General features: G+C 43.1%; 2 protein-coding genes across 2 annotated transcripts in view; one reads left to right on the forward strand and one right to left on the reverse strand.

The window, feature by feature from the left end:
• The window catches only part of LOC100565784 (solute carrier family 12 member 9), a 170614-nt gene that overhangs the window by 142786 nt on the left and 14042 nt on the right, over positions 1–13786 (forward strand). The window contains exons 10-11 of the mRNA XM_003225491.4: positions 970–1162; positions 11339–11513. Coding sequence (XP_003225539.1) covers positions 970–1162; positions 11339–11513 — 368 coding nt within the window. The remainder of the gene's footprint in view (positions 1–969; positions 1163–11338; positions 11514–13786) is intronic.
• LOC100564016 (small ribosomal subunit protein uS8-like) lies at positions 10163–10581 on the reverse strand. The gene has a single exon (XM_062976886.1). The coding sequence runs from the start codon at positions 10556–10558 to the stop codon at positions 10166–10168; it is 393 nt and encodes a 130-aa protein (XP_062832956.1). The 5' UTR covers positions 10559–10581; the 3' UTR covers positions 10163–10165.

A 13786-nucleotide genomic window follows, 5' to 3' on the forward strand; every position in this document is an offset into this window, starting at 1 on the left:
GGGCCCAAAGGTGCCTGAGGCATCACACTGAGATACATAAAACAACAGAATAAAAACAGCAACATTATAACAGAACATAAGGCTACATCTGCTGAATTTCTTCCTATACAGTGATACCATAAATCAGCGAGTGACGTAAAAAGCACATTCTCTCTTACACACACACACTTATGAAACTAATTGTTTCTTAAAATAATCCCTACCAATCACTGCTTGAAAAAGTGCATATTCAATATATCCCCCGTAAAAAGAATAAATTGGGAAACTGGTATCTGCTGGGGTTTGGTTCCAGGTCTTCTTGTGGATACCAAAATCTGTGGTGCTCAAGTTCCTTTATATATAATAAAATAGTGAAATAGGGTCCCTTATATAAAATACAAAATCAATGTTTGCTTTGGGGGTTTATTTTTAAATATTTTCCAGCCATGGATGGTGGAATCCATGGATACAGAGTCTGTGGATACGGAAAGCCGACCAATTTTGTGTCTCTCTGTTGCGTGTGCTTTCTCTGCACCGGCATGCGTCTGCTTTGAACTGCACAAAACAGCCCTAGAAAAAGCAATCTGAGAACTTCGGCAATACATTAATCTGAGAACTCTTTATCTACTCCAGTGTTTTGTGGTTGGAAGTGAGTGCATTGGACTCCCCTAATGGCTCCTTTGGGGCAACGGTAATGGTATTTCATCTTCATTGTCTTTAAACATCGTTAACCAGCTGTGAGCCTTCTGGGACAGTGCAGGTTAAAGCACAGTCAGGATGATTTCCTACAAACTTGGCTGGACTCCCATTTCTATTTCATTTTATCCTGCCTTTCCCTCTAATATGGTACCCATGGGCACCTCTTGATGCCATCAGTGCGGATTATCCAATGAAATGGAAACTTAGCAAGGAGAGTTTGTGAATCCTTTGAACTGTGACGGCCCAACCAGGTCCACCTCTTCTTAACACCCCCTTGTGTTCCTCCTGCAGGCCCACCTTCCGGTATTTCACCTGGCACACGTGTGTGCTGGGCATCGCGGGCTGCGTCATCATGGTCTTCCTCATCAGCCCCATCTATGCTTCTGCCAGTGTGGTCTTCATGGTGGTCCTCCTCGTGGCTCTCCATTACCTCTCGCCAAGCAGCAGCTGGGGCTACATCAGCCAGGCTCTCATCTTCCACCAGGTACCGTATATACTCGAAGATAAGCCGAGTTTTCCAGCCCTTATTTATGAGCTGAAAAAGCCTCCCCCAGCTTATAATCGGGTCAAGGCCGGGAACAGAGCCTGCAGGCTATTGCTTGCAATATGTGATCTATTTCTCTCTTCTCCTCCCTTATCAGTGTGTTTTCTTTTGCAAAGCCTCCCTCACTCTTAATCAAGGTAATGTTTTGCAAAGAGAAAGACACCCTGCAAGTCAGGAAGAAGAAAAATATATATTCATTAATCTTATGAAAGCATTTCTCCCTGAAATATTGGTTAAACTCTCTTACAGATATATAGGCATTAACCCCTGGCAAGTTTTTGCCATCTCTATGTACCTTTATATGTGTATATATCTATATACATTAATTTTATATATGAATTTGCCCTCATATGTTTGCAGGTCTTTGCAAATCCTTTATACATATAGATCTGTGTATCTGTAGCCATACATATACATTATTTTTATATATGAATTTACCCTCATATGTTTGCAAGTCTCTGCAAATATCTATATAAAGAGAGATGTCTGGATAGATATAAATATATTCTTACCTACCTATATATAGGGCTTGGAAATATTACAAGGGGGAAATGAATACACAAATATCTATAGACATGTCTAGATAGATATATGTGTGTGTGTGTGTGTGTGTGTGTGTATATATATATATATATATATATATATATATATATATATATAGCTTGCAAATATTGTAGGGGAAATGCACACACACACACACACACACACACACACACAGAGAGAGGGGATTTGCAAACATTTCAGGGGGAAATGCATATGTGAAATTAGTGTCTATAATTGTAGATCTATATCTAGCTCTGCATTATTTATATAAGCATTGAATGTTTGCCTGTTATTATGTTGGAAACTGGCCTGAGTCTCCATGGGGAGATAGGGTGGGATCCAAACGAAGTTGTTGTTGTTGTTGTTGTTGTTGTTATCATTATTATTATTATTATTATTATTATTATTATTATTATTATTATTAGGTTATTGTTGATACCATATTGTTTTTGTTGCCCCTACTTTTCCACTTATAGAGCTAGTTTATTGTTTTTCTTTGAAATATGGTAAATATTCAAAAACATTTAACCTACTGATGCCTTGATTAGTTAAATGAAATTTTATTGGTATCTATTTTTATTTTGAAATTTACCCATAGCTGCTGCATTTCCCACCCTCGGCTTATACTTGAGTCAATAAGTTATCCCAGTTTTTTGTGGTAAAATTAGGTGCCTCGGCTTATATTTGGGTCGGTTTGTACTCGAGTATATATGGTAAGTAGAATGCTGTAGGATTGGGACTGGATCAGGCCCAGCACATCAAAAGGCAAAGCCAGCAGAAGGTGTTTCAAAGCACAGAAAAGCACTGAGATGCCTTCCTAGTTGAGGACAGAACCCATCCGAAGTTCCATCAGAGTCACCCCCAAAGCTAACACTTTTTCTACACTGGAATAGGGAATGGGTGCTCTTGATGTTACTGTGTGCCTTCAATGTGTCTCTGACCTATGGAAACTTTTAGGCAAGCCTGTCACGAGAGTTTCTTGGCAAGATTCATTGAGAAGAGATTTATCATTGCCTTCCTCTGAGGATGAGACAGTGTGACTCACCAAAGGACACCCAGTGGGTTTCATGGCTGAATAGGAATTTGAACCATGGAGCAGAGGAAATGTGTCCCAGGGATTCCATTCAATCCCTAGCCATATTTTTACAGCCTTACCCCAAACCCACCCATTGGTATTTTTCATGACAATTAGCCTGAAAATGCATTATATAAGTGATTCATTCCTGTGCGCTCATCCAGTGAAGTTGACTGTTACACCCCAAGGCTGTGAGGGCACCCCACACTGGAGCCAGTATCACCAGCAAAGCTGTTTATTGAAGAATATATATACATATGTAAGCAGGTAACGTATAAAGTCAATATCAAGAATAGTCCAAAGTAGAAAGTCTTTAACTGTTCAAATCAAATCCAGTAAAGTCTCTCACTTGTAATCCACAAATGGAACTCATTAGTTCCAACAAGAAGTCAAGAGTTAGTCCATAAACGCCATCCAAACAGGGTCAGTCAGAAGTTGCAAGGAATAGGAACAAGATGCTGCAAATCCACAAACTCTAATCCACATGAGAAACAGGAATTTCTGCAGGAATCATGGAATTGAGGTTAGCAAGGCAAGGTATACTTGAGAGTCACAAGGAACAAACACTACTTGGAGATCCTGAAACCAGGCACGGAAACAAGGCAGGGAACAAGGCAAGGAGCAAGATACTGAAACATGGAGTCCTCTCCCAAGGATGGCAAAGTTGTCACCACAAACAGAGCAGGGAGAGAGGCACCTATAAGGAGTTCTCAAGGCTACAAGTCAATGTGAGTTGGGACGCAGAACTTCACATGGGAAAGTTAGTCATTAAAGCGCCTGAGAGCCAACCTTCAACTCTGTCTCACCCCCTCCCTTTGACTCCTTTCCTTCGCAAAAGATTCCCTCTGATTAAAAACAGTATCCTCCCCTGCGTCAACAACATCTGGTAAAACCAACCTTGACTGAGGATCGGAATGCTCACCAATTAGTGGATTCTCAGGCTCCACAACTTCAGACACCTGCAAAGGCATTGGGCTTTGATCCAAGTCCCGGATGGGTCCAAAATCCGAGTCAGACTCTGAATCAAACTCTAACTCCTGCTGAAGAACAGGCCATGACAGCTGAGTTACAACATTGGCCATCATATCATCCAAGTGTTTGAAGATGATGAATTCCCCTCTCTTGGGAGATCTTTCATCAGATGTTGGATGGTCATCTTTTCTCCTCTGTTTCTCTTTACCATTTCTTTTTCCTCCCTTGAGTAGATATTTAGTTGTGTATTTCTCCATGGCAGGAGGTAGGACTTTTAGAACCCTGAGGTCCTTCCCACTGTATTATTTTAGGATAGCTTTTTTACACAATACATAGTGAGACTATGGAATCTGCCATTTCAGGAAGTATCCATGGCCCCCAACATGGACTGCTTCAAAGGAGAAATAGAGAAATATATGAATGGTAAGATACTCACAACTCCCATGACTCCATAGCCATGACAGTTAAAAGTGGTGTGAAACTGCATTCATCCTATAATGTAGATGCAGCATAGGTTGCAATCCCCCTTTGCAAAATAAGAGAACTGAGGGTGCAGGAGGGTAATCTTCTTATTTTGGATTTACATGTCCTAACAACAGCATTCTGAACTTGGCTTTCAATGCCTTTACTTATGAGCCATGTCCTTTTGCATGTCCCTTTAACAGATGGTTTGTCCTTTCAACTGGTGTTGTATATACTGGCATTTCCTAGGTTCATTTCCAGCCCTAACACATTGGGCCCCTTGCCCATCCCTTGTCCTTTTAATTTTTGAGCCATAAAAGCAACACTGAAAAAAAACAACACCTCCCATTAGCACGTAATAGAGTGTTTGCACTGCACAGCTGCTGTCTTGCTGGCCTGGACACCAAAACCCAAATCCTCTGCTGTATCGTAGCCAAGGTCTGCAATTCTGAGCCAACAATTTTGGTCTATGCTATATGGGAAACTCACATTGGGTGTATTTGATCCTATTAGTAAATCTCTCTCTGTATTTGAAATGCAAGGATAGGGCTTGGGATGTGGGACTCACTGAAATGCACCCATCTCTTGGGTGGACTCCATTGGACTCCACGCATATTCTATTGTCCAAGAGCTCTTACCGTCAGGAAGTTCTTCCTAATTTAGGTGGAATCTCATCCTGCAGTTTGAATCCTTTGCTCTGTGTGCTGGTCTCTAGAGCAGGAGAAAACAAGCTGGCCCACTCCTCAATCTGACAACCTTTCCAGTACTGAAACATGGCTCTCATGTTCTCTCCCAGCCTTCTTTTCTCAAAGCTAAACAAACCTAGCTCCCTCAGCTGCTCATCATAGGGTTGGCTTCCAGACCTTTGATCATTTAGTGGCCCTTCTCTGGACACCTTCCAGCTTGTCCATCTCCTATAAATGTGGTGCTTACAATTAGGCACAAGATTTTTCCAAGCAGAACAGTGTGGGACTATGCCTTCCTTCAGTCTAGCGCAGTGGTTCTCAACCTGTGGTTCCCCAGATGTTTTGGCCTTCAACCCCCAGAAATCCTAACAGCTGGTAAACTGGCAGAGATTTCTGGGAGTTGTAGGTCAAAACACCTGGGGACCCACAGGTTGAGAACCACTGGTCTAGACACTAGACTCGTATTGATATAGCCTAGAATTGCATTGGCTCTTTTAGCTGCTACATCACACTGTTGTCTTATATTCTGCTTCTCGGAATCTCAGGAAGTACATATGGGAGGTCATGAATCTTATACAATGGGTTAAACCCTTGTGCCAGCTGGACTGCTGACCTGAAGGTTGGGTTGCTGACTTGAAGGTTACCGGTTCAAATCTGCGAGACAGGGTGAGCTCCCGTCTGTCAGCTCTAGCTTGCAGGGACATGAGAAAAGCCTCCCAGCAGGATGGCAACACCTCCGGGCATCCCCTGGGCAATGTCTCTGTAGATGGCCAATTCTCTCACACCACAAGCAACTTGCAGCATGTACTCAAGTTGCTTCTGATACGATAAAAACAATCAATCTCCTGCACAAAACCAACCCAAATAAATCAGAGCTGCACAGACCTGTTCATGTCAGTGTATCTTGGTGTCCAAGGTAGATAGTTTGGAGGTGGCATTTAAATAGGTTTAAATTTTACAGCAAAAAAGACTATTGTTTTGTTCTCCTGGATGGGGTGGAGGCACAGTGGATGCCTTTCCTCCAAAATCCAGGGCCTCAGATGCATCTGCAACTATCCATCTGGCTGGAGACATTATTGGCAGTTTGTTGGAGGTCCGAAGCAGGTGGATAAAAAGCAGGCATGATTAAACCCAAAGCAGGTGAATAAAAATAGGCATAATTTCCCCACCTCCTCATTTTCCTGGCTGTGCTGGGGGGAGGGGGGGCTTTGGCCAGGAGCCAACAACATCTTGCACGTAGACATTGGAGGTGGAGATGAAAAGACTGAGTGGTGCGTCCAGAGTAATAGCATTTACTCGCCAGGTTGACGTTACCCGGGCACACGCTGATCAAATGCACTTGTCCCCTGCTGTGAAGACAAATGCCAGGAGTGAAAGATGTAAATGCATTAGCTTGTCCTAATCACTCATTTGTCGGATTGACATGACTACACGCACCTATAGAGAGTGAGCATAGAAGGAGCCGGAGATCGTGATGAAAGGAGAGGAGGCAGCAACAGGTTTTTCTTTGTTGCTTCATTAACTAAGAGATAATTTCAATCGGAAAGACCCAGTTGGCCCACACCTTTCTGTCAAAATACAAGTACCCTTGATACAAGAAGGAAATGTACTCTTTATTACTCTTGTGGCCCAAAGTGCAGGTCCGGCTTTGTGAAATTAATTTTCAGGAGAGTAGATTTTGGCTGCAAATTAGGAGAAATTTCTCAATCGAATAATAGAATGAGTCGTTTAGAAATAGGGGGTCTCTTTCTGGCTTGGGGGGTCTTCATGCCAAGGCTGTAGAACCATCTGTTGAGGGATTTGCAACTCAGAATCATTCTTCTGTCAGAGCACCGAGAAGCTCCCATACAGCATGACCGGTGGCTATATATGCTGAGGGATTCTGCGAGTTATAGTCCCAAAACGGCAATATTTCCAGGCTCTGCTACAGCTCTGGATTGTATGCAGAGGACCCAGTTCCAATTCTAGGGTCCTAAGGACATGAAAAGGGACATATGAGGCTAGACCACAAGACTATTTGATCATCTCAATCTCCACCTTGACCTCCAGAAATGGAATCATTTTCTCCATGCTTTTGGTGCCAGTGATTGTTGTGATTCAGCCTTTGTGTGACTCTGATGAGGATTCTGGGATGCAGTTCCAGGATGATGGGATTCAGGTTCAGGATGAGTTTCAAGATGACTCTGATTGGAATTATGAGATTCAGGTGCAGAGTGTTCCTGCTGTGGGAGATGAGGAGCAGGGAGGCTTTCCCATGGGAAGAAATGATGTTGTTAATGATGATGGTTTTCAGGTGCAAGAAGCAGAAAGAGAGAGCGGTTCCCAGCCTCAGCCTGATAACACTAACGAAGCCTGTGGCCTTGAAAGCGAAAGCGATGAGACCGCTTCTCTAGATCGGGCTAGTCATTTGGAATTTCAGGGGTTGCGCAGAAGTCTCAGAATAGCAAATAAGAGGGAGGTCAAAGGGCAAAGAAATGCCTTCATGTTATGCTATTAAAACAGTCTGCTGAGAGGGAAATCTTTGTCAAAGCAATTTCCTCGCTTGAATCAAGAACCAAGTCTGCTCTCCTGTATTACCTTGTAGCCTGGATGTATTCTTGTTTCTGGAACTTTGGCTTCTTTTGAAAGGACCTTGTTTCATGCTTAATGTTTATATGGATTTGTTTCTTGCAGCCTTGTTTTTATAACTATCTTTTGGAACCGAACTTTTACCTTTTATGAACCATCTTTTCCTTATTTCCTAATAAACTACAAAAGACTACGTTCTATGTGCAGTCTTTAGCAAGGTGAAGCTAACCTGTGGTGCGACAGTGATGCCTGGTACTCAGACATAAACTCTTTCTCTGTGGGAGGGTCCCATTAGCTACCATGGTCAACAACCATTGATGGACCTTTCCCCTTCCTTCGTGAACATGTAAAATCCCCTTGGAATGCCATTTCAGAGTGAATTTACACTGTAGAATTAATGCCATTTGAGCTGTAGATTAAAAAGGCCTTTCACCTTGTGTGCCAACGAGTGCTTATACCTCACCAAGCAATCATGTCCAACTTCCTACAATACAAGAATACACAATCGAAACATTATTGACTGATGTCCATTTGTTCTCTATATAAAAATTCCTCCTCATTTCCTGTTTGGTCTAATTCTCAGAAATAGCTTATACCCTTCTATTACTACATTCTAGTGGCCCCGGTGGCACAGTGTGTTAAAGTGCTGAGCTTCTGAACTTGCAGACGGAAAGGTCACAGGTTCGAATCCGGGCAGCGGAGTGAGCTCCCGCTGTTAGCCCCAGCTTCTGCCAACCTTGCAGTTCAAAAACTTGCAAATGTGAGTAGATTCATAGGTATCGCTCCGGCGGGAAGGTAATGGCACTCCATGCAGTCATGCCGGCCACATGACCTTGGAGGTGTCTACGGACAATGCCAGCTCTTTGACTTAAAAATGGAGATGAGCACCAACCCGCAGAGTCGGACACGACTGGACTTAACGTCAGGGGAAATCTTTACCTTTACCTCTTACTACATTCTAACCATGACACCCATCCCACCAAGTTTCAGTGATACCTATTATATCCTATTTGCTTTGTGATGTTAGTTGTGCATCTTGGTTATGTTCCATGTACATTTATGTAGAGGCACCTAAGACCATTGGTCTTTCACCCCTAGCTACTTATTTAAGATTTTTCTCCCTTCCAGTGTTGGATTCTTGTATTATTTGCTCAGTTCTTTCTATTACAGTTAGGGCATTATCTCTGGCACCTGATGAACTTACTCCTTCAAGAAGACTGTCTCCCTTCCCCACATAACTCAGTTTAAAGCCCTCCTGATCAGATTTCTGAGACTCTTAGCAAAAACATTCCTGCCAACTGCTGTGACGTACGGAAAATGACTTGCCTGAAGTCCATCTTCATAAAACCACAAACCATGGTCCGAGAAGTCAAATAGTTCCTGGCAGCACCATCTGGAGAGCCAGTTGTTCCCCTCCGCTGTCCTTCTCTCCCTTCCTGGGCTTTGTCCTTCAACTGGGAGGAGAAAAGAAAGGGCAATCTGTTAATCAACGTCCTCCAGCTTTCTTCGCAAAGCCTCATCATCCATTCTGATGTCTTGAAGGCTACATCTTGCAGCATCATTGGTTCCCAAATGATTTTCACTGTCAGGAGCTTGATGGTTATTGTTGTCCTCTGGATTTTTGGCCTAGGAAGACAGCACACCTATTAGTTTGCCAAACACTCTCAACAGGAAGTCCTCTTAACACAACCACACCTCTCCTCAGGAGCCATTTCATGCACTGAATCCTCCAAAGTCCACCTACACATCCTCTGAGGATGGTCCTTCTCCTTCTACATGCCACATTTCCCTAAATGTCTTCCTCTTGTGTTTGGAAAGTGAACTCCTTCTCAGAGATACCTCCTGTGTTCTCCTCATCCAGGACACCCTGCTTCACTATCTCCAAGAAATCTTCTTGCTTCTCAATATCCTGGAGAATAGTTACATAGGCCTCAAGTTGTTGGACTTTCTCTTCCAAGAGGACCACCAACTTGCACTTGCTGTTGGTGTAACTACCCACATCCTCCAGCAAGAACACAAACATACCACAGCTGTTGCAGGTGAATACATGAGCTCCCTCGCCATCCAAAGTGAATGGTCTTGAACAGGCAGTGAAACAAAAATCTGGCCCTACGCTTCCAAACTACCTGGCTAAACATTTATTTATTTATTTACAGTATTTATATTCCGCCCTTCTCACCCCGAAGGGGACTCAGGGCGGATCACATTAAGTACATATAGGGCAAACATTCAATGCCCATAAACACATCGAATAGAGACAGAGACAACAGACAGACAGATGCAGAGGCAATTTAACCTTCTCCTGAGGGGATGTTCGATTCTGGCTACAGGGGGGAGCAGCTGCTTCATCATCCACTCTGATGGCACTTCCTCACTTCCAACGTTGTAAATTAGTTAAACTTGCCTCCCCACTTTTATAAGTGGTACCTTATTTCCTACTTGATAGATGCAACTATCTTTCGGGTTGCTAGGTCAGCAACGAGCAGGGGCTATATTTTATTTTTAATTGACGGGTGCTCACCCCGCCACGGGCTGGCCTCGAACTCATGACCTCATGGTCAGAGTGATTTATTGCAGCAGCTGTTTACCAGCCTGCGCCACATCCCACCACAAATTAAAACCTTTTTTTTTACAAGTTTAGAAAAAGAATCCCAGGATTTTCCTTCCTGTGTGTTTTCGCCTAGCTTCCTCGTGGTCCATGATACCAGCTGAAGTTGTCAGCACAATGAATCCGAACTGACGTGACAGTAGCAGGTTGTTCTGCCACTTTTCCAAATCCTTCAGCTGGACATCGAATCTGGGGCTGATCACACCACACTTATTGAGTTTGCCCGTGAGATTAACAACAATCTTTCCAGCTCTGTGGTCATCAATGATCTCAAATTCACCTAAGTAACCATGCTTCATCATCACAGTTAAGAACCGGACAATTACTTTAGAACACGGTCTTATGAGAACTTGACGTTTTCCACGCTTTTCTGCATTACTGATACTCTTAAGAGCATCTGCCAAAACATTCATGCGCACCATGATGGCTGTGCAGCAAGATGGCAGAAAAACATCTACATAAAATCCCTGTTGGCCTTGAAAGTACATACACATACAGACACAACAGTTTGAACATTCTTTTATATGTGGTGCCTGTGTTGGTCATCCCCAGAGTCTTAGATTCCTTGTCTTCTCTTGGTAATCATCTACAAGGACTAAAATAAACAAGAGAATAGAAAGGCAAGATGTATTGTTGAAGGCTTTCACAGCCAGATTCACTGGTGTGTTGTGTGATATGGACTTGTTCTACCAGCATTTTCTCCTGACATTTGCCTCTGAAGATACCAGCCACAGATGTGGGCAAAATGTCAGGAGAAAATGTTGCTAGAACGTGGCTATATAGCCCAGAAGCCACACAACACTCAAGAAATGCAGGATGTTTCTGAAATTTTTCCAAACAGTAACAATGGAGGCATTGATCCAATTTGGGTCCCTATGTGTATAGTTGAGCCTATACACAGCTGTGCAGAACTTCCTTGTTTACTCCTGCTTTCTCATCCACTGCTTCTCCATAAGGGCATTGTAAATAAATGTTGTTGTGTTGACCTATCTTGATTGAGCACAGGGGACTAGCACTGTGTCAATGTTAAATATCAAGCGGAGATGAGTGTCTGCCTAAAATACCTCTGGGCTCAAGTACATTGAGTTGTTCTGCCTATCTTACTGCTTGCTAAGCTGTCAAAGCTTTGAAAGGTGAGCATGTTGAAAGGTGAGTCTCATCCTTGACCTTCAGTGATAGCCTTCTGTTTCTCTCCTCCCCAGGTCCGCAAGTATCTGCTGATGCTGGACATCCGCAAGGAGCACGTCAAGTTTTGGCGTCCCCAAGTGCTGTTGATGGTGCGGAATCCACGGACCTCTCTGCAGCTCATCAGCTTCATCAATGACCTGAAGAAGAGCGGGTTGTACGTTCTTGGCCATGTGGAGCTAGACAACTTGGGTAAGAGACATCAGAATCAAGGGGAGACCAGCAAGGCCAATGGTGGACCAGCTTGAGGTGGGCAGAAGGTTTCTTGACAAGAGGAACTCTGGCCCACCATATCTTGAGCTGCTTTCTCTTCTTCAAGGCAGGTCCATCACAGGACAACCCAGAGTTATGCTTGGGCCCTAGTTTATTTGGGATAAGGCAGTGTGCCACTTTCCATTGCCACTTGCTTCTCCTTCCATCAGGTATGATTATTATATCATTGTACTGGAGGACCAAGAGATTCCAAGAGAGAAAACTTTGCTAGGCATTTGTGGTCCACTAGTGTGATTCTGTGGCCAACTTCACTGAAGGACCTACACATTCCTGGAGAAATGTTCTTTCAGATAAAAAAAGCATGGCTTTTCCATTTTTGAAAGGGATTATTATCCTTACAATAGTGGAGATACTGTTGTGCTACCTCACTGATATGGGAGCAACTAGCTGTATATCCATGATACCACTGTGGTGTGTGCCTCATGGTGGAAACCAGGGTTTGGGTCCCTTTGGCCATAGAAACTCACTCAGTGACCTTGGGCAAGTTGCACCCTCTCAACCTCAGAAGAAGTCAAAGGCAAGTAATGGTAATCTTGCTAAGGAGAACCCATGATAAGGTCTACCACAGAGCCGCCATAAGTCAAAAATGACTTCAAGGTACTCGGCAATATCAGCTCTGCTCCAAGTTGTCTGAAAGTGGGAAGCAGTATGGATGCAAGATGCTTGCAGATGAGAAATTAGAGCCACTTCATGGAGAGGCTTGTTGCAGGTCTTGACAATGACCCCTGAGTCTCACCTTTGGCCTTGGTTTCATTGCATGAGACTCTTGCTCACAACCAGCGCAACTGTTGCATGTATCTGAAAGCATTTACAGGCACAGAGCAGTATGCACCCCTGTTTTGCAGACCAAGCAGTCACTTTTGCCTAACTCTCTGTCCTTTGTGCTGCAAATTGATTCTTCAGCCGCTTTTGTAAAGGCCAGAAAAGGGCCCCTCCCTGAGCCATTCTGGTTTCCATAGTGACTAATGGAATTTTTTCCCTCCCTGATAAGGGGGGATGTATCAAGAGGGGGATTGTTAATTTCATTTTTCAAGACTGGGAAAGAAGGGAATAGATCAGATCCAAAGGACTGTGCAACTCTGGAACAAGGACAGTGCAGGGTAGAAATGAGGAATGGCTCCTTGGACTGAAGAATTGAGGTCTTCATGTTGGGAGAAGAAGCAGGACATGAACTCAGAATCAGTGGGAGAAACCATATTATGGATGGATTCACATGAGAAAGGTCCATCTAATCCAGTGTTCTGTTCACACAGTAGTCAAGCAGGACATGAGGTCAAGAGGACCCTCCATGTCACGTTCCTCAACAACACTTTTCGGCTCTGACCAGGAACTCCAAAATCCATCAAAACCTGAGTGACTTGAGAAAGTGACACCCTTGATGGTTCAATGTGTACAAACTTTGTTTCATGCACAAAATTATGAAAATATAGTGCATGCAATTACCTGAAATGACTTTTGTGTTTAGAATTGGATCCCATCTGTCTCATAATACGAGGGTTGAATGAAAAGTAATGCCTCCACCTTCATAACTCTTCAACAGATGGTAGTACTGGTCTGCGGCAGGTATGGGCTTGTTCAGTAGACTCTCCTCTACAGTTCCATTTGGCGGGAAGCCTTTTTTTTTTTGCAAGTAATTTTTATTGTGATTTTTCTCGACAAACAAACAAACATAAATTCACATTGAAAACAATACAACAATACAACAATATAACTGTGTAGGGGGGGGAAGGGGGGGAGGTGAGGGAATAGGGAGGGGGAAGAGTGGGTGAGTTGACTTCCATTTTTAATGCTTCTTAAATCTTTAAATCAGTCTTTACTTATTGTGTTTTATTCTTTAAATAGTCCTCGAAGTTGGTCCAGTCAGTAGCAGTCAGTATTTGTCCATTGGTTTTTTTGATCAGAAAGGATAGTTGGTCCATATTCTTGATTTCCAATAATTTATCTAACCATAGTTCTTTTGTTGGTGATTGTGTAGTTTTCCAGAGTCTTGCAATCACGAGTCTTGCTGCAGTAATAAAAAAGGTGAAGAGTTTGTCTGTGTTCGGGTCAATCTTATCCCTAGAATCATATAAACCTAGCAGAAGCAGTTCTGGTTTTTTGACAAATTTAGTCTTTAAAATTACATTGCTCTCCTCCAGTATTACAATCCAGAATTTTTCTAATTTTCTACATTTCCACCACATATGGAAATA

The sequence above is a fragment of the Anolis carolinensis genome, chromosome 3 (assembly GCF_035594765.1).
Source record: "Anolis carolinensis isolate JA03-04 chromosome 3, rAnoCar3.1.pri, whole genome shotgun sequence".
Classification (NCBI taxonomy): Eukaryota; Metazoa; Chordata; class Lepidosauria; order Squamata; family Dactyloidae; genus Anolis; species Anolis carolinensis.

Bases quoted from the DNA above. Each gene is read 5' to 3' on its own strand.
- LOC100564016 (XM_062976886.1), bottom strand. From the start codon at position 10,558: ATGGTGCGCATGAATGTTTTGGCAGATGCTCTTAAGAGTATCAGTAAT.